This window comes from Dasypus novemcinctus, chromosome 8 (assembly GCF_030445035.2).
Source record: "Dasypus novemcinctus isolate mDasNov1 chromosome 8, mDasNov1.1.hap2, whole genome shotgun sequence".
NCBI lineage: Eukaryota > Metazoa > Chordata > Mammalia > Cingulata > Dasypodidae > Dasypus > Dasypus novemcinctus.
Window position 1 is genome coordinate 85,054,853 of NC_080680.1, and position 24,324 is coordinate 85,079,176.

The 24,324-nt window shown below is 38.4% G+C and overlaps 1 protein-coding gene across 1 annotated transcript in view; it reads left to right on the forward strand.

Annotated features, from left to right (window-relative positions):
* MED27 (mediator complex subunit 27) overlaps nt 1-24,324 on the forward strand; it is a 262,494-nt gene that overhangs the window by 60,010 nt on the left and 178,160 nt on the right. The window contains exon 3 of the mRNA XM_004468043.3: nt 19,674-19,804. Within this exon, the coding sequence (XP_004468100.1) occupies nt 19,674-19,804 (131 nt within the window). The remainder of the gene's footprint in view (nt 1-19,673; nt 19,805-24,324) is intronic.

The window sequence follows — 24,324 nt, forward strand, 5'->3', positions numbered from 1 at the left end:
AACATTAGGTCTTTGCCTGACTGTTCCACATGCCTTTCCCTGGAGGCAACTCCTTTCAACTTCTTTAAGCTCTTTCTCTGGATATGTGTCTACATTTTCTATATAATTTGCTCAGACTGCTATTTTTTTTTTTTTAAGATTTATTTATTTATTTAATTTCCCCCCCTTCCCTGGTTGTCTGTTCTTGGTGTCTATTTACTGCGTCTTGTTTCTTTGTCCGCTTCTTTTGCTGTCAGCAGCACGGGAAGTGTGGGCAGCACCATTCCTGGGCAGGCTGCTCTTTCTTTTCACGCTGGGCGGCTTTCCTCACGGGCGCACTCCTTGCGCGTGGGGCTCCCCCACGCGGGGGACACCCTTGCGTGGCACCGCACTCCTTGCGCGCATCAGCGCTGTGCATGGCCAGCTCTGTACGGGTCAAGGAGGCCCGGGGTTTGAACCGCGGACCTCCCATATGGTAGACGGACGCCCTAACCACTGGGCCAAAGTCCTTTTCCCCAGACTGCTATTTTAGACATTATCTGTTGACTTATATGGAAGATAAAGATTTAACTTTCATAATCCACCCATTGACTTGCAGTAAATGATACTCAGTTTTTACATTATTGTGACTATGAAATATTGTTTACATCTGAGCTATGTAGTATATTGATTGCTGTTCCTTTTCATGAAGGCTGGGAGTGGGGCTTTCTCACTCTTTGGACCATTCTGAGTCTGATTTCAGCTATCCCTGAGCTCTGTAGGTCATCCTCTCCAGAGAGTATACCCCCTGACATCTGATGGGACTAGGGATCTGAGTGTTTAAAAGAGACTTAATCAGTTCTCCTGTTTTTATCCCCACCCCTCACACTGGCCTTCCACGATACCCAGTACCTCTAATTCCTCACTCTTTTGTGTTTCTGCAGTCCAGTTAGTTTGACTTCTTCGACGTTCTCCAGCCCTACCCTCTGCTCAGAATAAGTTTTCAGTATACCTTGTCTGCTAAAGTGGTCCTGTTCCATTTGTTTCCTATCTTCTAAAATTTAGTTGACCTCAGGGAGCGTATGTAGCTCAAGTGGTTGAGCACCTGCTTCCCACATACAAGGTCCCAGGTTTGATCCCCAGTACCTCCAAAAAAACCAACTTGGAGGAGCTGGTGTAGTTCAGTGGTTGAGCAGCAGCTTCTCACATTTGAGGTTCTAGCTTCAGTCTCCATCCCCAGTACCGCAAAAAAAAAAAAATTTTTTTTTTAGTTGATCTCTGTTGTGGTCTCTTATTTTCTGTATCCTTGTTGGCTTACACTCTTGTTTTTGTTCATTTACTGTCTATTTAGTGATTTGGGGAGGGAGTGCAGGTGCACATGACGGTTCATTTTACCATGTTCAACAGGAAGACCTCTGTTTTATTTTACTTGCCTTCTTTTGCACAACAGGTTTGCTGGATCTGTGTTTAGTATTTTAAAAAGCACATTTTGATTTAATGGGCCTGCATTTTCCATGATGGGTCTCCTTTACATTGTGTAATTCTAAGAAATTTGTGTAGACATTTCTGCATTGCTGGTTTGAAATAGAGTAATATGTCTCTGGATCCCTAGTATGCTTTCTGAGAAGATCTGTCTGATGCTAATATTTTATTATGTAGCAGGAAGGAGAGATGATAAAACACTGAGTTCCTGAGAAGAAATACCTGACCTTTTTTTCCTCTTTACTATACACTGATTTTGAAACCTTTCTTGGTGATGCTTTCATTAGACTGTCAGCAGTTAGCTTTTCTGGAGTGTAATATTTGAGGGCAAGAGTACCTGGTGGGTGGTGGTAGTGTTTAAAGCTGAATTTTTCAAAGAAACAGAGACTCCATTAGAGTTACAACTGCCGTGCTGTGTTAGGGGAAAACCAGGCAGTGCTCGGATGAAACAGCTCTAGTGCCATTGCAGACTGCCCTGCTTCTCAAGATCAGGGTTGGAGCACCCAGACCCTCTTGTTACTGGGCAGGCCTTGTACTGTCCTCAACAGATGGACAGTTAAAACCTTTTCACATCTATTCCTGTCTTTTAAAACTAGGACATAAGCCACCAATTTGTTAAGTATTCTGCCTTTGAGAAATCTTTGTGTTTTCTGAGTGGGAAATGCAGCCCATTTAAACACATTTCTTTGCCTCTTTGCCAGCTCTACCAGCAGTTGGCATAGTGGCCCATGCCTTGATTTGCAACTTTTGGACTACATTCCCCCCACCCCCACCCCCTCCCACCCCACACTGTGTTTTTCAAGGGTAATGCAAAATGTTGCTCACAAGCCTATTTCAGACCTTATTAAAACATCATTTCCGCTGCCTTGTTTCCAGATTTCTGTGCTTAATCATAGAAAGGCAGCTTCGTCAAATATACATTTTTCTTGTTTGGAGAACTCTGTTGGCTTGTCTTTCTCCCCACCCCTCCCTCCATATTTTGTAACCCTGCTTCACTGAGGCTGTTCTTTATTAAATATCATAATTTGCTCATTGGAGAGTTATTTATAAGCTTAATTAACTCTCTGTCAGTATTTGAGTTAATTTTCTCCCTTTAATTTTAGCCTCCTTGGTCATGGTTTTCGTACTCTGTCTTGTGTCTGTTAAAGACTTTGTAAATAGTTTTGAAATGCCAGTTGGTGATATATGGGCCTCTTTAACATTTCTTTGATTTATGTGCAGTGCTGTGAAAAAAGGCAAAGAAAGCAAATTATATGGCAAAAAATGTTGCCAATCTTCACTTTTTTTTTACTCTTAGTTTTAAAAAGTACACATATCAATCAAATCTGATGGATTTTCTTTTTACAAAGATTGAAAATTTAACTATTTGAGGACTCTTGCAATGCATTTTCTTCATTTGTTTAATCAAATGTAGCTTCATGCTAGAGTAAGATATCAGAATTCGAAAAGCTCTTTAAATCTGTTATTTGCCCCTACATGCACTCTCTCCAACCACTCCTCAACAATAAGCACACAAAGCGGTCAGACTTTATAGGAGTTGGAACAGTGGAAGCCTCTCAGTGCTTGAAACATATTTCGTCCATGTTTGAAACCTGAATCCATGTGGTAGGCCAGCAAGAGTTGCATTACTAGCTAATTGTGACTTGTCCGAGGTTTCTCTGTAGCATGTTCTTGATAGGTTTCACATAGACTCTGACTTCCTGAACCAATCAGTGAGTTAACAATTTTTTTTGAGATTGACTGTGATTATACTCAACTTTTAATGGGCCTAAGAACTATTTGGGATGCTTGTTACAATGTCAATTCCTGGGCCCCTCTGCAGAAATTCTGATCCAGTGGTTCTGAGGTGGCCCCTGGAGTCTGTATTTTTGATAAAGCACTCTATATATTATTCTGATACAGATGCTATTCTGTGTTTTGAAAATGATCTGATCATACCACTTTCCTGTTTAGTATCTTCAATAACAACCTCACACCTCTCTTCATTGTCTACAGAATAAAGTCCACAAGAACGTGCTCACTTGGGAGTATTATGGATTTTTAATTTGTGTAGGCAAAGTGTATGAGTCTGGCTGTGCAATATTCCTTCAATGCCTACAGACCCTTCTTTTTTTTTTTTTTTTTAAAGATTTATTTATTTATTTATTTATTTTTCTCCCCTTCTCCCCCCTCCCCACCCCGGTTGTCTGTTCTCTGTGTCTGTTTGCTGCGTCTTCTTTGTCCACTTCTGTTGTTATCAGTGGCACGGGAATCTGTGTTTCTTTTTGTTGTGTCATCTTATTGCGTCAGCTCTCCGTGTGTGCGGCACCATTCCTGGGCAGGCTGCACTTTCTTTTGCGCTGGGCGGCTCTCCTTATGGGGCCTTGCGCGTGGGGCTCCCTTACTTGGGGGACACCCCTGCGTGGCAGGGCACTCCTTGCGCGCATCAGCACTGCGCATGGGCCAGCTCCACACGGGTCAAGGAGGCTCGGGGTTTGAACCGTGGACCTCCCATGTGGTAGATGGATGCCCTAACCACTGGGCCAAGTCCGCCACCAGCCTAAAGACCCTTCTGAGTGCTTTCTTATTTGTTCATTCAGCAAATATTTATTGAGCTACAACTCTGTGCCAAGTATTGTTCTTAGTGTTGGAGCTACAGTGGTGACTAAGAGAGCTAAGATCTCTGTTCTAATGGAGTTTATACTCTAGAGGGGTGAAAAAGGGGCAGTAAACACTAAAAAGAAACAAATAATAAAATACCCAGTCAAGATTAATACTGTAATCAAAATAAAACAGCATGGTGTGATAGGGAGTACCTGGAGGCTCTTTTAGATTAGATATCCAGAAAAGGCTTACCGAGGATGTAAAGTTCAAGTTGAGACTTGGGTAACAAGAAGTCAGGCACTTGCAGTAATCTGGGTAGAAAGCTTTCCAGACAAAAGAGGCTCCAAGTCAGAAATGAGCTCAGGAACAGAAAGGAAGCTAGTGACTAGGTCACAGTGAGAGGGTATAGAGTGGTAAAATTTTGGTAAGGTATAAGGAGGCAGGGGCAGATCATGTTAGTTGTCATGCTCTGTGACTGTGACTTTGGCAGTAGCCATTCGGATCTGCGATTGCCAGCAGTTTATGAGATACACAGCTTAGGAACTTGCCCAGCATTCAGACTCTTCACCAGATGGTACAAGTTCACAAATCCTTATCTGAAGCTGTTGGGGTTAAAATGTGTTTTGGATTTTAGAATTATTTGAATTATAGAAATATAGTGTGGTTCATTTGCCTATATTTCTCCAGTGGGGTCTGGAGCAACAATCTATATATTAACATGTTATATTAGTCAGCCAAAGGGGTGCTGATGCAAAAAAAAAAACACCAGAAATCGGTTCGTTTTTATAAAGGGTATTTATTTGGAATAGAAGCTTATAGTCACAAGGCCCTAAAGAGTCTAACTCAAGGTACCATAAGAGGTACTTTCTTACCCAGAGTCTGTTGCCATGTGTTGACACAAGATAGCAGGCGATGTCTGCAAGGGTTCAGTCTTCCTCTTCCTCCCAAAGCTCCATGATCCCAGCTTCTTCCAATCTCATTCACAAGCTGGGGACAAGTCTTGTCTCTCTACAAGGGCTTGTTTTCTCTCTGGACTCAGCTGCTCTACTCTCTCCACAAGGCCAGCTGTAAACGGTCAGGAAATGGCTCGTCTCTCTTCCTGGGGCCTCTGCTATGTCTAATAGAGCCTTCTCATGTATCTGCTTCTCTGTGTGCTTGCTTTTCGGGCTCCAGAATCAAAACTTCAACCAACTCCTCTGCTGTGTAATGTTCTCTGTGAGTTCCCACCCATTCAACATCCTACTGATATGGCCCAATCAAAGCCTTAATCATAATTTAATCAAGTAAAAGTGAAACCTCTGAATCAGTACAATCTAATAGCCCAGAGAAACAGACTAGTTTACAAACATAATCCAATATCTATTTTTGGAATTCATAAACACACCAAACTGCTACACATGTTCATACTTGTGCAGAAAAATGTATGACTGTTCACACTGAGATAAATTAAGATTTAAAAAGACTCCCATCAGTTATGTCAGGTTTTGCTGCCACATGAGTTTGGGTGCCTACATTTATGAAAAAGGTTTTGACCTTCAGAACTTTTTATTATACGTTTTTATATTGTAAAAGAATTATAGTTCTGTACTGGCAGTTTCTTGTACCATCTTCTGTTTTGAGTATGAGACACAGCATGGCAATAAATGGGTAGAAAGGTGTATGTGCCCACACTTGCACACTCTATCACATAGCAGCAAGCAGAATCCTGGGAGTAAGCAGAGGTGGATCAAGAGCACTTGGTTGTGGTAGAGTCGGAAGAAGCAGCAAGTGGAGAGGGAATGGCTGTGAACTGTTGGGGCTGTTTACTGAACAGTGATGAGCTCTCCTCATTTTCCAAGAGGCCTGGTTGTGAACACATCTCTTGCTTCCTCACTTTTCTACAGCCTCACAATAAACTCTAGCTGACTGGATAACCCTATGTACCTATTGCTCATTGCAACCTGAAAAGACCTAACAGGGTAATAAAGGGGAGGCATTCTCATCTCTATGTGGGGGCCTTATGCATGAAGAATTTAAATTCCCACTATACTTTGAACATTAGTTCAAATCTCCTCTGACTGTCTCCTGCTCCCTAAGTCTTCATGTATTCATTTATTCAAAAAATACTTGTTGAGAGCATGTTAAGGTCTGGAGAGTCTGAATAGTATAGCGGCTACAGAGAAGGGTTTGGAGCCAACAGCCCTAGATTCCAATCCTGACCTGACCCTGCCACTTACTGGCTCTGACCTTGGGCAAGCCACTGAACATTCATGCCTCAATTTCCTAATCTGCAGACTAGAGGCGTCACCTACTTCATAGAGTGGTTGTATAGATCTAATCAGTTAATTGAATTAGAATAATGCCTAGTTCACAGTCCTATAAAAACATTCACTAATATTGTTATTTTTTATCGTTATGTCAAGGACTGTTCTAGATGCTGCAGAAATAGTAATGAAGCCTAGAGGAAATACCTGCTCTGATGGCACATTTGTTCTAGGCATATCTTAACTTTCTAAAGGCAGAGGAGGTTTCTTTGTGTATCCATCCATGTCTAGCACTATGCTCTGCATCCATCCACCCATTCCAATCTAGCTAATCCTTATTGAGCACTCATGTAAGCCCCTATGTTTGTACTGTGGGGCTTGTAAAATGGAGTATGAGATAGTTCTGAAATTCTTGTGGCTACTATTTAGAAAAGGAGTAAAAATAGATGCTGACACCCATGCACACACACAAACCATACTATAATGAATAGTGGTCAACCCTAAAAAAGATGTTTCAGAAAGGCTTCTGAACTGGCTTGAGTGTCAGTTCTTCTTGGCTCCCTATATGCCAGGTTCTTGAAGGGAAAGGAAACCTATTTATTTGGATATTGTGGATGAATAGGAAACAATAGGTGTGGCACCATTTGCCTATTCTTATTTTCCCACTCCTGATCTCAAAGAAGGCTGCTTCCTCCAGTCTGGGCATCTTCATCTAGATATATGTGGTTGGCAATAAATGTGTTGTTAATATTTCTTCTTAAACAATTCACAACTGTCTGCTGATGACCCCTGATTTTGGTTGCTTGGTTTGTTCTTTACAACAGAATTTGGAAAGGTTGAGTAAGGTCGTAAAACATCACCACAGTAAGTTGCGCATCAGAGTAGCTCCTCTCCTATCTCAAGGGCACAGCTCTAACCCTGTGCACTCCCTTCCCCCAAATCTACCAGAAACAGATCTAATTTTGACTGCTCCATCTCTTTTAAGATTTTTACTTCAGAAGCAAGGCCTTCCAATTATTGACTCATTCACAGCTAAGACTCTGTCTAATTGGTAATAGGTTAATTCTCAACCTATTAATAATAATAGTTAACATTTATTGAATGTGTTCTTTGTACTAGCCACTTTGCTTAGCACTTTTCATGTACCTAACCCTCACTAACAACAAGGACCTGAGTGTGGTTTTGCTCCATGAACTCCCAGATTGCAACTGAATAAGAAATCTAGTAGTATTGAGTTAGCAGTATATATTCACTAATAAGAGAAGTGAGGCTTACCCGAGTTGAAAAACTCACCCAAGGTCACACATTCGGTTAAATAAAGGACCTAGGATTTATGTCCAGGCAGTTTACTACACACCCACATTCTTAATTAGATTAAGAATGGTGGAAATCAAAATACTTCTGCCTAGAACATGTTAATCAATAGAAAACCTACTCTTATGTAATGTCTATTTTAAATTAAAAAACACACATATGATTAGTATGACTTCTGTTTTTTTAAATTTTCTTTCAAAGGAAAAAATTCATAGCCCTCCATTTATTTTAAGAAAACCCTACCACCCAGGCTGATAACTGCTTTGCCTTTTCTTATACTTCCTGTATAGACAATCATAATCAGAATTTAAACAAACAAAATCCTTCAACAGTCTTATTTAAAAAACAAACAAACAACAATGGAACAAGTACTATGGTAGTCTGGTAAGAGATCTTGATCTTCCAGTGCTGAGTACTTTGTTGGATGCATAAGAAATTCTCCTTAACATAAAGTTAATGAGTCGAAGTTAAACCAACTTTCCAGGTATTTAGGTTGTATTTAGGTTAAATAGAACAATCTCTGCAGTATTTTAGAAGGAGCTTCTCAACTGATCTTCTGGACTGCTTATCATCTAGGGTGCTTACAGTGTTTCTGCAGGTCTTGTACACTTGTCCTTGATTTTATTGAGGGTTTTACTCAGCATCAGCCAAGAGCCATCACCAGGTGGTAGATTATCCTTCTCACTTGTTCAGAGAAGAATCAAGTTGGGTTTCCTTCTCAGTATAGCTACTGATATAGAATAGCTGAGTAGATACATTTTTTCTTTTCTTTTTTCCCTCTGCACTTACCAATTTTTAATCAATTTTGTGAAAATTGAGTTTGTTACTGGCATTATTAGAGAAGGTGAATTTCTAGGCATGGTCACTTCTGACAATCCCAAGAACACCTCTCATCTTTGTGTGCTTTTCTACACACACATTACTTAATTCCTACAACAAATTGTTGTTTGGTTTATTATTCAGTAAAGGGAGGCTGACAATACTTCCCTCTTAGGGTGGTTGTGGGATAAAGAAAAGGTGCTGCATGGAGAGCCTGCCTTAGGGAGAGTGCTCAGTAAACATGGGCACTCCATAAACTTGGGAACAATTATGTCCTTATGAGGTAAACATTGTTATTCATATTGGGCTGATGAAGAAGCAGGCTCAGAAGGAAGAAGAAATACCTGGACACACCCAGAATCATCCGACCACTAAGTGGTCCAGCTTGAGCTTGAATTCAGGTCTGTCTGACTGCAAAGCTCATTCACTTGTTCACTAGGTCATGCTGCCTCAAGAGGTTTTTTTTGTTTTGTTTTGTTTTTAAATTTCTCTCCCCTTCCCCCCCCCCCCAGTTGTCTGTTCTCTGTGTCTATTTGCTGGGTGTTCTTCTTTGTCCACTTCTGTTGTTGTCAGCGGCACAGGAATCTGTGTTTCTTTTTGTTGCATCATCTTGTATCAGTTCTCCGTGTGTGCAGCACTATTCCTGGGCAGGCTGCACTTTCTTTTGCGCTGGGCGGCTCTCCTTATGAGGTGCACTCCTTGCGCATGGGGCTCCCCTACATGGGGGACACTCCTGCGTGGCAGGGCACTCCTTGTGTGCATCAGCGCTGCACTTAGCCAGCCCCACATGGGTAAGAGAGGCCCGCCCGGGGTTTGAATCGCGGACCTCCCATGTGGTAGATGGGTGCCCTAACCACTGGGCCAAGTCTGCTTCCCTCAAGAGGTTTTTAACCTTTCCTGCTTCATGGCAAAGTCAAAGGAAAACTGTTGTTTCCTTGGAGCCATTGCCTCTTTGTAGTTCAAAGCTGCCATGCCTTATTCCTCCCACCCGTGAAGGGATAACACTGTTGTTAAAAATTATCAACACAGAGAATGGACACAGAGAACAGACAATTGGGGGAGAGGGGGGAGGGAGAGAAATAAAAACAAACAAAAGAAAAAGAAAAAAAAATTATCAATAAAAATGTGTCTTCCTAAATGCTGTCTCACTATATTTTTTTTTTTTTTATAATTTAATTTTTTTTAATTGACTTTGTAATAATGTTACATTAAAATGTCTCACTATATTTTGATTCCTGTTCTTGCATGCCTTCAAACTAAGCAGCTATCTCCTCACTTTCACTTTCTGATATCACAGTTATTTATCTTTTAAAGTTGAGGTTACATGACTCCCCTATTTCCCCTTCTTCCTTCTGAGTTTTTTCTGCACTACTTTTTCTTCTTCCTCACCTCTTCCTATTTCATATCCCAAAGAAGCAAGGTAGGTGGTGAGAAGGCTGATTGGATTCCTGATTTGCAGCCAGTTGTGTCCTCAGCAGACTATTGGTTTATGGAAGGGAGCACAGAGAACTGATTGGGCTGAAGCTGATGGCAATTAAATGATACTTAAAGCAGAAATAGAGATTTCATGATTGAATGAAAGAAGAGTGAAATAAACCCTCTAACGAATCCAAACTGTCTAGGAGACATGTAGAAATCATTTTTTATGTTCTGAAGAGCCATTCCTTCTTTATATTACATATGAAAAAGTAAGTTGATGATAATTGTAATTTTATTTTTATCAGATTGATAATTTTTAAAAATCATGTTCATTAGTTTTTGGACTAAAATATTTTCACTGATAACTAGCAAATGACTAGTGCTTAGAATGCATTATGTCCAGAATTGTGATACAAAAGTGTCCAGTGGTTCTCACTTTACACATTTCTCAGTTGAAAGCTTCTGATTTCTTTTGGGAGGCAAAGGGAAATATCCAGGGGGATATCTAGTATACAGGAATATCCAGTTCTTTCCCCATACCTCATATATGAATGTTTGAGAAGAATAACACATAAATTAGGCATTACACATCAGTAAATGTTTGTGTCCTAGGGCCTAGCCTAGAACTAATTAATGTCAGGCATAAGATGTCAACAAGAGCCCTTTCCCTGCCACCTCACTAACTGCCTTAATTGAGACTTTTGGTAACTAGTGAAATGTTTGCATTGCATGAGTATATTTAAATTTCACCAATATGGGCTTTTATCCAAGGTAGCCAATGTCCGACTCCATTTTCAGAGAGAAATACTTATAATACCCTAGAATTCCAGTTTGACAGTGGATCCTTGGTCATAATTCTGGCCTTAACATTATAGACTTTTGACCTAGGCCTTAAAAACTAGTATTTAAAAATGAGTGTGTGTTGGGAAGTGGATTTGGCCCAATGGATAGGGTGTCCGCCTACCACATGGGAGGTCCACGGTTCAAACCCAGGGCCTCCTGACCCGTGCAATGAGCTGGACCATGCGCAGTGCTGATGCGCGCAAGGAGTGCCCTGCCAGGGGTGTCCCCTGCGTAGGGGAGCCCCACGCGGAAGGAGTGTGCCCCTCCCAGCACGAAAAAAGTGCAGCCTGCCCAGGAATGGCGCTGCACACACAGAAAGCTGATGCAGTAAGGTGACGCAACAAAACAAGACACAGATTTCAGGTGCCGCTGACAAGAATACAAGAGGACACAGAAGAACACAAGGCAAATGAACACAGAGAGCAGATAACGGGGTGGGGGGGGGAGGGGCGGGGAGTGGGGAAGGGGAGAGAAATAAATAAAATAATAAACCTTTAAAAAAAAATGAGTGTGCATTTAAAAACTAGTATTCCGTAAATCTGATAGAAGTATATAAAGATAATTTAGGAATATGTTATTCTGCCTTGCTACTTGTATGTTTGGTCTTAACAGAGAATGGTTAAGTATACATTCTGTTTTTGTTGGGTATATATGTGTAGTGTGTTAATGCATAATTATCCTGGGGTGGTTTAAGCTTAGTTGGAGATAAGAACATGATAGTCTGTCTGACATGGGCTTCTTCCTCTAATAGGAGCATAGGTGGACAAGATTGCCCACTGTGTTATTCCTTTTAAGAGGGAATGTTCTCACTCACTGTCATTTAATAACCTCTCATTGGTGCGTTGTCAAATTCTGCCTTAATCTTATGTATATTTCTTGCCTGCGTCTTCTGAAAAATCCAGTATGATCTTTCTTTATGACCCTGTGCATTGCTCTCTGAAACCATGCAGGGCGAAGGAGTGGGAGCCCCATGTGAAATGAGAGGTGGTTAACAGGAAACGGAATAATACAGCAGTCCTTGTATACATTTATCTGTCTTTTTCCCTCTTCTAGTGTTTGCTGCTCATCTTTCCTTTTTTGCTTTCTTTAGTCTTCTTTATTCCTTTACAAATAATCTCTACGATGATTGTTGCCTCTATTTTTAGCCACACCCACAGTTGCTTTTTGAGCGAATCTGTTCAGATATATGAGTGATATCTCTTCCAGCTGATTGGCATTTTTGAAGTATGATAACATGCATACAGCTGTAGTGTAAAAAGGAGCAGTTGTGGAGAAAGGCCTATTAATAAAGGTGTGAGTTTTGGGAAATTCCAGTGGAACAATTATAAACAGCCCTAAACATTATAAGTATTTAAGAAAGAAATAAGCTGCTATCTACTGTCTCTATTTACTTCCTTGACAGTTTATGAAGTTTGGACATTTGAGCATTAATATGTAGGAAAAATAAAAATCCCAAATGGTATTGGACATGTAAATTATGCTGTAGTGAGCAGGAAACATAGTCCTTTCTTGGTATCCTGCTTTCACAGTAATTGAAAGGCCTGAAACCTAGCTTCCCAGTAAAGAACAAGTAGGCAAATAAATTGGAGGCTGTCATCTTAGGGTTTATTGAAGCTGTTTTGACCAAGTAAAAAGATAATTTACCTGTAAAAGCTTAAATCTAAGTTTTTTTTTTCTTTTTCTTTAATATTAGCTGTTTGAAAGATGCAGGAGATAAAAGGAGGAAAGAAGCCGATTATATATCTGATACTTAGATAAAACCCAGTCAAAACAATTAGATTTATGGTGTTTTTCTGTGGTGTTTTCCTTGGCACAGATAAAACCAGGCACTTTCCTGTTTCTTTCCTTAGAGTTTTGTTCAAAAGAAGAAATAGAGCTTTATCATCATTCATGTTTTTTCTTCTTTAGCTGGAAGCAAAAGTCTTTTCACCTTAAAGTGATGAAGTGTTCGTGGTTTTGCACACAGCTTGTTTCAAGATTTCAATATTTTGCACAGAAATAGTTTAATGGTTTAGGGAATTATGACTGAGAATATCAGATCAATTGCTACCCTCACTGTCACATACACACATCCCAGTTCCATGTTGTGTGACTCATTCAGGTGTCATGCTTCTCAGATTGTGGCTGTGAGCTGTGGCTTGTTCTGTTGCACCTCGAAAGGATTTTTTAATGTACTCATGCCAGCCAGCTCTAGCTACATGAATGATGTTTTTCCTTGTTTCTACCATTAGATGTTACACAAATTCTCAAAGAGAACTCCTTCGTAAAAGCAGAATAAACATGTGGGTTGCCTTGAAAAATGAGAATTTATAAACATCCATTAGGCAATAGCACAATTGCTTCCATCATAGAACAAGATTAAAGTTGCTAGAAGGGTTAAATTTGTTACTGCTGAGTATAGAAATTAGATTTTCTGACTGTATTGAGATTTCTGTGGTTTCTTGATTTCTTTTCTTCAAGGTTTTTAAACCTGGGTATTATTAAAATCTTAAAATGGTAAGGTTAAAACTTCCTCAAATTTATTAGCTTGCACATGATTGAAGTCAATAAAAGGGAAAATATATATATAACATCTCAGTGCTTTAAAGGGTCAGAGTGAAGAGAGCAAACAAAAGCCAGCAAATGCCAGGGATATAAACATCACTGTTACCTTAGTGTGCTCTAGTACCTGGTCCAAGAACAATCATTGTTTTTGTGCTGAAAGCAGAAATAACAAATGACAGTTTTTCCGATTAGAAAGATATAACACACTTTTCCCTACAGGAAAAAAATCTGTAAAGTGAACCAACCCTGTATGGCCTACCACTCTTTTATGGTATGGGTCACCTGGGGCCAGTGACCTCTTTAAGGTTGGAATATCTTTTCCTGTAAAATAGGGGTGGGTTTTGGGTGGGAGGGTGGCATTTCTAAGGCCCTTCTCTGACATTAGATTTGTATGATTTGAAGTAATCCCAGTGTAGTCCATATGGAGACCTTTTCCTGAACTCAAGATTGCATTGAGGGTCAGACATACCCACTTTTGGACAATTAGATTAAGAGGAAAAAGAGGATTCTTCCATGGATCTGTCACAATAGTGAACACTTGCAAAGGAGTGTGCTTCCTTTCTTAAAAGGACAGCCATAAGAGGACTGTTGGGTGAAACCAGCCTGTTCTCTAAATTGGCTGTAGGCCAGGCCATAGCCCTTTCACTAATCTGCCACTCCACTTAGTTGATGAATTCATGAGCATAGCCTGTGTGCAATGCTGTATCCTAGACATTGTAGAGATTACAGGGTAATTTAAATAACAGAGTTTGTGCCCTTGAGATATGTCTACCTGGTGACCAGTTTTACTTCTGGACTAAGAAATAATACAAGGCTGCCTTTTCTGGGTGGTGAATTCCAGTATTGACAGTAGAACTCTGATGCCTGGAAAAGGGAAACTGGGCTGGGGTGACCGGAAGAGGAGATGGTAGGACTCTCTAACCCCTTGATCTTTTCTTCCTTCCTGTGGTCCTCTGGTCTTAGCTGGCCAGAGTTTGTTATAACTTAGTTCTATCCTGTTCTTTATCCAAATGGTTTAGTTATTGGAAGCACCAGTTTGTCTTGCTAGTGTTCCTAGAAACTTGTATGTAATTATACATAAATTGACTTTCTAAAATAATGTAAGTTATATCTTAACTTTAGAAAAATCATTGTCCCGTTCTCTTCCTACCCTCTCCCCCCCATACTGGGTGAATCCTTTGATGAGGAAATAATGATTTTCATAGTGAGAAGAATAATATCATGATTAATCTGTTGTGTAAGTTTTAAGATTTTTTAATATTGGTTTTCTTAAAGTGGAATTCAGGCTATATAGCATGGGTAGACTAATATTACATATGATGAGATGGTATAGCATGGACCCCAGGGAGGTTCCAGCACACCCATGCACTTTTAAGTACTAGGCCTAATTGAATGCCGCTGGCTTAATTAATATTTGAACATGATTGGTTTGATGAATTTCCTTAATTTTCTACTCAGACTTCTGTCCATTGCAAAACATTTGCTTTAATTATTTTGGAGCAGGTAGAAGCATTCAAAACAATGTGGAACACATGAAGCAAGTGAAGAACTAACCAGGGAGATTTAAGCCAGAAATTTTGCATTTGAATCCTAGTTTCATCATTTGAAGCATATTAAAGTTAATTGTATTTGGATCCCATTAGTTTGGACTTCTTTAAAAGCAGATTCTGTGAAGACATAAGCTGCCAATGGGAAAAAGATATGTTAAGCTTACTGTATGAATATTGTAGGGACATTACTTCCACTGCTTTAAAGTGTTTCCAAATGTCCTTATAACTCCTTCAGAAACAGAGCAATAAAATTTTAGAACTATAATGTGTGTATGTGTGTGTGTGTGTAGTCATGTGTTCCAGAGAGGGAAGTGAGATGTGAGATATGTAAGATCACATACCTCTTTTTAGTAGCAGAGCCCAGTTGCACATTTTCAAGAGGATGCTTATTAAAGAGCAGGGAAGGGTTCTTAACTTTTTTTGTTCCACAGACCCCTTCTCAGAATGTAAGAGCAGATAGTTTTATGACACTCAGCTAGCATTGGGTCTAACAACTAATGTAATTTTGAAGTATGGATGAGCGTAAGTGATTTTTCGAGTTATGCAACAACTGTAATGTGATATGAAATGAATACTGCTGTTATTTATGACATACATTCATAGGTGAAGGATATACTGGATTTTGGTTAGAGGTCAGAAAAAATAGAGATAATTAGTGATTTTTTTCAATTCAAGCTCAAAGACCTCCTGAAATCTTTGGTTAAAAACCCCTGTTCTAGAGGCTTTTTTTTTTTTTTTAAGAGACTCTGGGTTTGTTTTTTTTTTTAATCTGCATCTGAAAAGATGAGATTTTTTTTTTTTTTTAATCCCACCCCCCTCCCCAGATGGTTCTCTCATCTGTCAGTTCATTGTTTGCTCGCCTTCTCCAGGAGGCACCAGGAACTGAACGCGGGACCTCCCACATGAGGGGCCCAACTGTCTGAGCCACATCCACTACCCGTGGGCTGCAGCATCTCCTGGTTAATGGCATCTGCTCTTTGTGTCAGGTGTGGTGCCTAGCTCATCACGGTGGGTGTGGCATGTACTCATCTTTAGGAGGCACCAGGAACCAATCCTGGCACATCCCATGTAGTAGGTGGGTGCCCAACTTGTTGAGCCACATCTGCTTCCCCTTAGAGGCTTTTATTGTAGGCATTAAAGTTTCCCAGGACCCTTCCTGATAACACTTGGAGAGTCTTACATGTTTAATATTATTAAAACAGCATTACTCTGAAAAATATTCAGTAAATCAAGGTTTTCCTAATTCTAATTGATTTTTTACCCCAGATCATTATGAGATGTTGAAGTTTTCCCAGGTGTAGAGGTAATTATTAGACATGATTTATTAGAAAGGGCATTAAGTTGAGAACTGACAGAAAATTCTGAGGCCATTCATGAAAAAATGGACGGTAGAAATTAATAGATAGGAAAATTGGAACTGAGAGAAATGTTCTCCACTGAAATAGCTGTTACTACCAAGTGCCAATTTTAGAACTACTCGCCCAACTTCCTCCCAATTCCCCACATAAATACTCCCATTCCCCACAGTTGTAAGATGTGGAAGTTAAAAGAATAAATTGTTTTCTTTCTTTCTTTCATTTTATTCATTCTGGTTAGTGGAGAAATAATCTTAGGTAGAAAAATTACATTAAAACTTCTATAAGTTGCTTATTGAAATAGAGTTGTTTCCATGACACAGACATTTAGAGAGAAGTATGTTTATTGAAATGAATTTTTATAGAAAATATTATAGAACCTGTCATTGAAAATATATGGCACTATGTTGGGGGTTGATATGTTCTTAATGTTAATTTGTGAATTAGCTCTGAACTCCCAATCTTTGGGTATGTGGATATTTACCAAGACTCCTTCTGAATCAAAACTGTGTTTCATGGATTGGAGTATTTGGTGCTTAAATAATGTATAAATCCAGCTGGACAAGAGCTGCCTGTCAGTTTTATTAACTTTGACCTTTTCTCCCATTATAAAGATGGTTTGGTAAATATTTAATAGGCCCCTTATAGATCTTGACAGAACTGTGTTCCTGGAAACTGAGATACGTATATATGATTAACAAATGTTGCTGTTCATTATGAGTCAGCTTTCAAGACAGATTTTGCTTTTTGAGAATGAGTCCTTCCATCCACATGTGCAGTGTACATTGAGAGCATCCAAGATGGCAGAGATTTTAAAGGAAACCTTTAAGAAACAGCTAACAGTAGCATTTCTGCTGTTTTGTTGTTTTGGTTGTTTGAACAAGTGATCAAAATGATGCCATGTGGACAAAATTACCCTGCCACTCTGCATAGTTAGCAGGACTCTTCCACTCAAAGAGTTAGCAGGGTTAGAATGGCTGAGCTTGCATGGACCCTAATAAGATACAAAGACGGAGAGCCAAAAGGAGAGAGTATTCCTTGAGCCAGGAAAGGCTCCTGCCAAGCTCTCTTTCTCCTTAATTCCATAAAACCCCTTGCATATTGCACTCATTGCAAATTCTGGTAAGGAAGATCGAAACTCAAGTAGCTGACATTTTGAAACATTGTCTTTCAAGCTTGTATTGTCCCTTGCTTCCATTGATTTCCCATTTAAGAAATCTGTAGGAGAAAAACAAATTTGAGCAAAATTCATTGGCCTAAGATGTCTTGTTAGAGCCAAATTATGCCCCCCTTTTCCATTCTGAGAAGAGCTCTACTTTTATAATCAAGAGCCTGTAAAAAGCAGTATGGAAGCTCCAAACACAGACATTTCAGTCTTACTGGGTCACTAGATGTCTTCATTTTTATAGCCATTTTTAGGGAGTGGATCCTTTCCATTTGTTTTGTTTCCTTCACTCTCTGTGTATAGCCCAGTGGCTTCAGGTGAGGCCATTTATTTTTCAGAACGTTATTAGCCTTTACATCTGTGGCCCAGCCCCTTTTATATGGTGGTCACCAGTTTCATTGTTATGAGCTGTAATGTAGCTGACTCTGCAAAGGAAATCTATGCCTTGAAAGAGCATATTGAAAAGAAATTGATTCAGAACTTCACAATGAATTACTGTTTGTATATTTAGTTAATTCTAAATAAATGCTTGAAAGACCTTGTTTAATTTGAGAAGAGAGGAAGAAACATACTGGATGTTATAAATGGTCTCAATCCAAATTCTTAGTTTGGCATTTTCACAGTTGAATGTTTTATATACATCTGTTCAAAATTGGAACACCTTTCAAGGATAATTTTATTATAGAAAGATTGATGACAATTCATGATCTAAAATACAAAAGGATGGGATTGAAAAAGGAAAGTGAGAGTCATTGTCACATGTCAAATTGGATATAAGCTTCATTTGGCAATGAGTGAGAATGATGGGTTATATATTAAATCAGAAGATTCTGATCGTAGGAATTAAAGGGAATTGACTGCACAGGGGCATGAGGAAACTTTCTACAGTGAGAAAATTATTTTACATCTTGATTGGGGTGTGGTGTATACATTTGTCTAAACTCATTGAACTGTACACTTTAAATGTGTGCATTATAAATTGTAACTCAATAAAGTTTAAAAGTCTTATTGTGTTTAGAAAGAGGCAGTGTCATTTCTCTTTTCCAATAGAGAAACTGAGAATTTGATAACGATAACAAGTACAGCAGTTTCCAGAACTAACTTTGTCATTAAGGAAACCCTTTGTATCTTCATGTTAAAAAATAGAGGAATAAAATTATCTGTCCTAAGTAACCTGGCAACTCAGCAGTTTGTCCAGGAACAAAGCAAAGAGTGCTGACACTGTGCCCATTTAAATTATGCTGCTTCCTTACCCCCATTATATTGTTCCAATTTCATGTACATGGAAATGAATTAACTTTTCCATCCACTTCTCTTAAATGATCCTATATTCATTTGTATACATTGTTGTAATATATATTCATGAGCATATTCTTATGATTGATGTTTGTACTTACCTTACCATTGAAAATTGTAGCCCTGTGGTTCTGAGTGTTGGCCCATGGTATGTTTGAATTTGTGTATACCAAGCTATATCATGGTCATGGTCTGTAGTAGACTACAAGTTATGTGGTTTTTATTATAAGCAAAAGCGGCGTGACAATAACGAGTTCAGAACTGACTTCGCCATTAAGAAAACCTTGTGGACCTTTTAAAAAATGACATACGTGTTAAAACTTTACATAAAGTATATATGAATAGTAATGAAAAATAAAGGATGTAAAAATTACTCAACTTCTATTGCTTAGAAATACTCTATTAACCTAGTGAAGAATTTTATTTTTGTTTTCATAATTGACAGAAAAAATGAGAGATGTCTCCATTTTCTCCTAAAATAATGTTAGGGAAATCTGATAACCTTGGTTCAATTACCTTTTTTTAAAAATTATCTTTTTTTTTTTTTTTAAAGATACATAGATCACACAAAAAGTTACATTAAAAAATTGAAGAGGTTCCCATATACCCCACCCTCTCCCACCCCCCACTCTTCCCACATCGACAACTTATTTCAATAGTGTGGTACATTCATTGTATTTGATGCATACATTTTGGAGCATTGCTACACAGCATGGATTATAGTTTATGTTGTAGTTTACACTCTTTCCCAGTCCATTCAGTTTAGAGAAATCTTTTCGAATATCTTTGTGCCCAGTGTAACTTTTTATTTTACTCAACAGAGTGTAAATTTCTTTCCATATTTTAATCCATTTCCCAGTTCATTGTTGGACATTTAGATTGTTTATAGTTCCTCATCATTATATAATGCTTGATGAACAACGCTACTCATGTTTCTTTCTGTTTATCTTCTTATGAATAAATTCTTGATGTAAAATATTCAAGCTATATTAGAAATTATTTTAAATGTTTTAAGGGGTAGGAGGTAGTACTGGTAGTTTAATAGCTCTTGCCCTGTGTTTACCAATTGTTATTTTTCTTTCTGTTTTGTTTTTCTCAACAGTTGCAGTACCATGCAGGTCTAGCATCCGGCCTTTTGAATCAGCAGTCATTGAAACGTTCTGCTAACCAGATGGGAGTGTCTGCTAAACGTAGACCAAAGGCTCAACCCACGACTCTCGTCTTACCACCTCAGTGAGTGATAGGTTTGTCCCGAGTGACTCAATTTGCACTTGGTTTTGCCTACTGGAGAGTTATTTTTGCAAAATGGTTTTTCTTTTTAAAAAGGTATCAGGATTAAAAACCAGGCATGGTGCTCACTTCGGCAGTACATATTCTAAAATTGGAATGTGTTGGGATGACACGCACATTCGTGAAGCGTTCCAAAACCAAGCATGAAGATAACATATTATATAGATCTTTATGGAGTGACTGTATTGCATTTCATATTTTGTGTGTGACTTTTTCACCCATGAAAAAGATTATTTGTTTCCTTATCACATCTCAAAGTTGGCAGAACAAATGAGATACCTGAGAAACACATTTTGACATGCTACAGACCACATAGAGAATCAGGTGAAAGCCAGGACTAGAATCAGTGTTGGGCTCCATTGTTTTTATTAAAATAATAATACATATTCTTCCCTCCCAACTGATGGGCTAACAGAAATGTAAAAGTTCATAAAGTATACGGCTTCATGTTTTTTTTAATACATAGGTATATAACTATGTAGCCACCACACAGATCAAGGCACAGAATACTTCTAGAGTTCTGTAAGGATTTTTTATCATGTTTCTAGTCTATATTTCTGTTCCCCCTCCAACTAATAGTTTAATTCTATTTCTGATTTCTTTAAACAATAATTAATTTTACCTGACCTGGAACTTGACACTTTTGTATTAACTTTTTTTTGCTTAACATAATATCTGTTAATTCATCTAGGGTGTTCTATGTTTGTTCTTTTTTGTTACTGTGTAATATTCTTTCAAATATGTCACAATTGGTTTATCCATTTATCTGTTGGGTTATTTTGCACTAGAAGCGTTGGTAAATGAGTGCTAGTGCTTACTCAGTGATGTGGAATCAGAAATGTGAAAATATCAGTCTGTGCTGATAGCTTTTCTGTCTGCTAACATACTCCTTTGAGAAGGGTCAGTGCTCTCAGAACGCTTGATTTGGACTTTAAACTCATTCAGTATGGAATGAGTTGAGAGTATTTTTATATCCTCAACTATGAACTATATTTTAAAATTTCCTATCCAAACACTCATTTTTTTTGTCTTTGATCAAGAGCTCATTTATTTTGTTTGTTTAGTAGATATTGTATATCTGCCAACGTGGCAGGCACTGATTGGGGGATACCATCATGAGCAAGACAGACATAGTTGCGACTTCATGAAGGTTTTCATTATATTGGGGAGTGGGGAGGGAAGAAAAAAAGGAAAAGGGAAAAAAGCTAGACAAAGTAATCATTTCGTTCAATAATTTCAAGTTATGATTAATGCTAGAAAGGAAATAAATAGGGTTGTAAGATGTCGGAGTGGGGGAAACTGCTTAAATAGGGTGGTCAAATAAGGCCTCTACAAGGAGACATTAGGTGGAGACTTAGAGAATGAGGAGGAAAAAGTCCAATGATGAAATGGGGAGAGGGAGGAATAATAGGAGATGACTTCCCTGAGGGTCTTTACTCTCACCAGTGAACATTCTTAGACCATCATTTCTGATTTTCAGGGTTCCTTCACAATTAACGTTTGTTTCCATGAGAGCGTGGATATAATCAACCAGCCTCTGATAAGTTTTTTTCTGTATACTGCATGTGCAGATGCCATATTTTTTAGAGACTACTGGGACAGCTTATTTTAGTGATGTAAGTCAGAGAGGGTTTTCACTGTTTTGCAAAAAGCTTCTTAAGAAACATTACACTATCTCTTGTTTCTCTTATATTGATTGGTCATTTTTACAAATCTCAACTTTTGGTTCTCTAAAGTCTAATGGGCCTTGTAACTTGTCATTTTTCCTGCATGGGTTGTCTACTGAGGCAAAATGTTTGGAAAGAAGTGAAAGTCTTTCTAATGTCCCATAAGATTGGAGCCAAAAACTGTTTCTTGCTAACTCTCTCTTGACAAAAGTCAGTTCTTAGTCCATCTGTTCACCATTTGTTAATTTGCATTGGCTTGAAACCTGTTTACAGGTGACATGCTATTATGAGGACACTTAGAAACTATTTTAAGCACCATGGCAATTAACAGACTCTGTTCTTATGCCAAAAAAAAAGAAGTGTTCACAACTGTCACTATACGTTTATATTAAATCACTCAAAATACTTAGTTTCAGAGAGAAAAGTGGTTAATGTGTCCTAAGAATACAGCATTGAAATGATTTCCTATACTTAGTACCCTATCCCCTATGAAAATTGACTGCTGCCTTTTCAGATCATTAAGCTTTTTGGATTAAAAAAATTCCATTATGTTGGAATCCCTGCCCAGTAGGCAGGATCTATATCTAAAAGACAACCATTATCTTTTATTGAACACCTACTATGTACTACTTGTTGTGTTAGCTGTCAGGGATAGAAGCATGAATAAAATGTAGTTGCCTGGCCTAATTGGGGTATAAACCTTTTTTAAAAGATGAAAAATAGTACACTAGTAATATATAGATAATGTTGATGAAAACAATAGATTAAAAAAAAATAAAAAATTTGGGAAAATTACCATAAAGGTTTTGGTGGCTATTGGTCTAAAGTTATTTATTTGCATATGTAAAAACCTAAAGCAACCTCCAAAAAGGGTTCATTTTGCTAGTGCTGTGTATCATCTCCCAACATTTTATGAAATATAGTTGTTAAATTTTAAGGCAGTATAATTTGATCTATAGAATATTTGAATTTGTATATCGCTTAGTTATATAATGGTTATATTCTGAAGAAGACTACTAATTGTTATGGCATGACCATAGCAAGAGGTATCTGGACTGAAGTTGTCATTAAGGAAGTCTTTTGAACTCTCCTGTTAAACAGTACCCAAATCCACCAAGGTTGCTACATTAGCTAACTATTACTGTATAACAAATTGCCCACAAATTTGGTGACTTAACAACAATAAATGTTTATTATTGGTGGCTTAACAACAATAAATGCTTATTATCTCTCACAGTTTCTTTGGGTCAGGAATCTGGGTATTCTTTGGGTGGGTGATTCTGTCTTGGAGACTCTCATAAGGTTGCAGGCAGATATTGACCAGAGTCACAGTCCCTGAAGGTTTGCTCACTCACATGGCCAGTTAGTTGGTGGGAAACCTTTATGTGTAGGCCTCTCCACAGGCTGCATGTCCTCATGACATGGCTTCTGGCTTCTCGCAGAGCCCGCGTTCTCAGAGGAATGAGAAAGCTATCCTTTTTATGACCTAGCCTTGGAAGACATATTCTGTTATTAGTAGTCACTATGTTTGATTAACAATCAAGGGGAGGAGATAAGGCTCTACCTTTTGAAGGGAGGAATGTCAAAGAATTTGCAGGTGTGTTTTAAAATCACCCCAGTTGCCAATAAGGAGAGACATTTCACAAAGGAAAGAGTGGCTGAGCCTTTAAATTCTATTCACTTACTTATTCAGTAAATATTTATTGAGTACTTACAAGTGCTTGGTTCTTTGCATATGCTGGGGATTCAGAGATGGACAAGATATAATTTTGGCTTTCAGAATGCTCTGAGTAGAAGTAGAGAAACAATTAAGTAGTAGGTCATAATAAAATGTGCTAAGTCCTAATGCTGGCCATGATCCTATGGTATCATGAACTTGAGGAGATCATGGGCAGGATGTCAGTGGAGATCCTCCACTTAGGGAAGTCCAGCTGAACTTCAGAATTTTTCCACTGCTAGATGTGAAGGATGGAGGTTTTATTTTATTAAGAGAGCTAGATGCTTTCTTGCATAGGATTACAGGATTCTAAGGAAAGGTTTTACTTTTAACAGTGAAAGAGAACAGTGAATCCTGAGATCCTCATATGCCCTTATTTATAATTTTATGCATCTCTTAACTCAGTGATAGATGAGTTTCTGCTTTGGCTTGTGTCAGAAGTTGGATGGAAGGTTACTGCAACAAAACCACTGACTGGTTCTACTTAACTATGCTGAGACCACAGGCATGGCAAGAATGCAGGAGATTTGCATAATGTATTTGTTTTAGAAATGTTTTGGCTTTAACAGTAGTAGTCTTTGAAGACTCTCATTCCTTCTTAGATTCCCATAGGATTAGTGATTTGTGGGATTAATGATTCATATTTTTCTCCTTCTCCAAAGAAGCTTGTATGAAGACAAAGATGTTGTTTGTGTTGAAAGATCTTTTATCATGTGTTATTGTTCGAAGGGCACTGACAAAGCGACCTCACTTCAATGATTCCCATGTGTTCATATTAAGTTAAAGCTTTTGCAGAAGGGGCAGTATTATTTTCATAAAGAAGCTTTGACCCTATTGCTGCGTAAACATTGCCTGCTTTTGACTCTCATAGTATTGAGATCAGCCTGGAGAATTGCTGGCTTATTTGATTAATCTGTATGTTGTATATTGAGATATCTATGTATTTAATATATCAGATGTAGCTATCTTTACTTGTACTCTTTCTTAGATAGCAGTCTAACTTTTCTATGTATTTTTAAAAAATATTTATTTATTTAAGCCCTCCCCCTCCCTCCCAGATGGTTCTCTTGTCTGTCTGC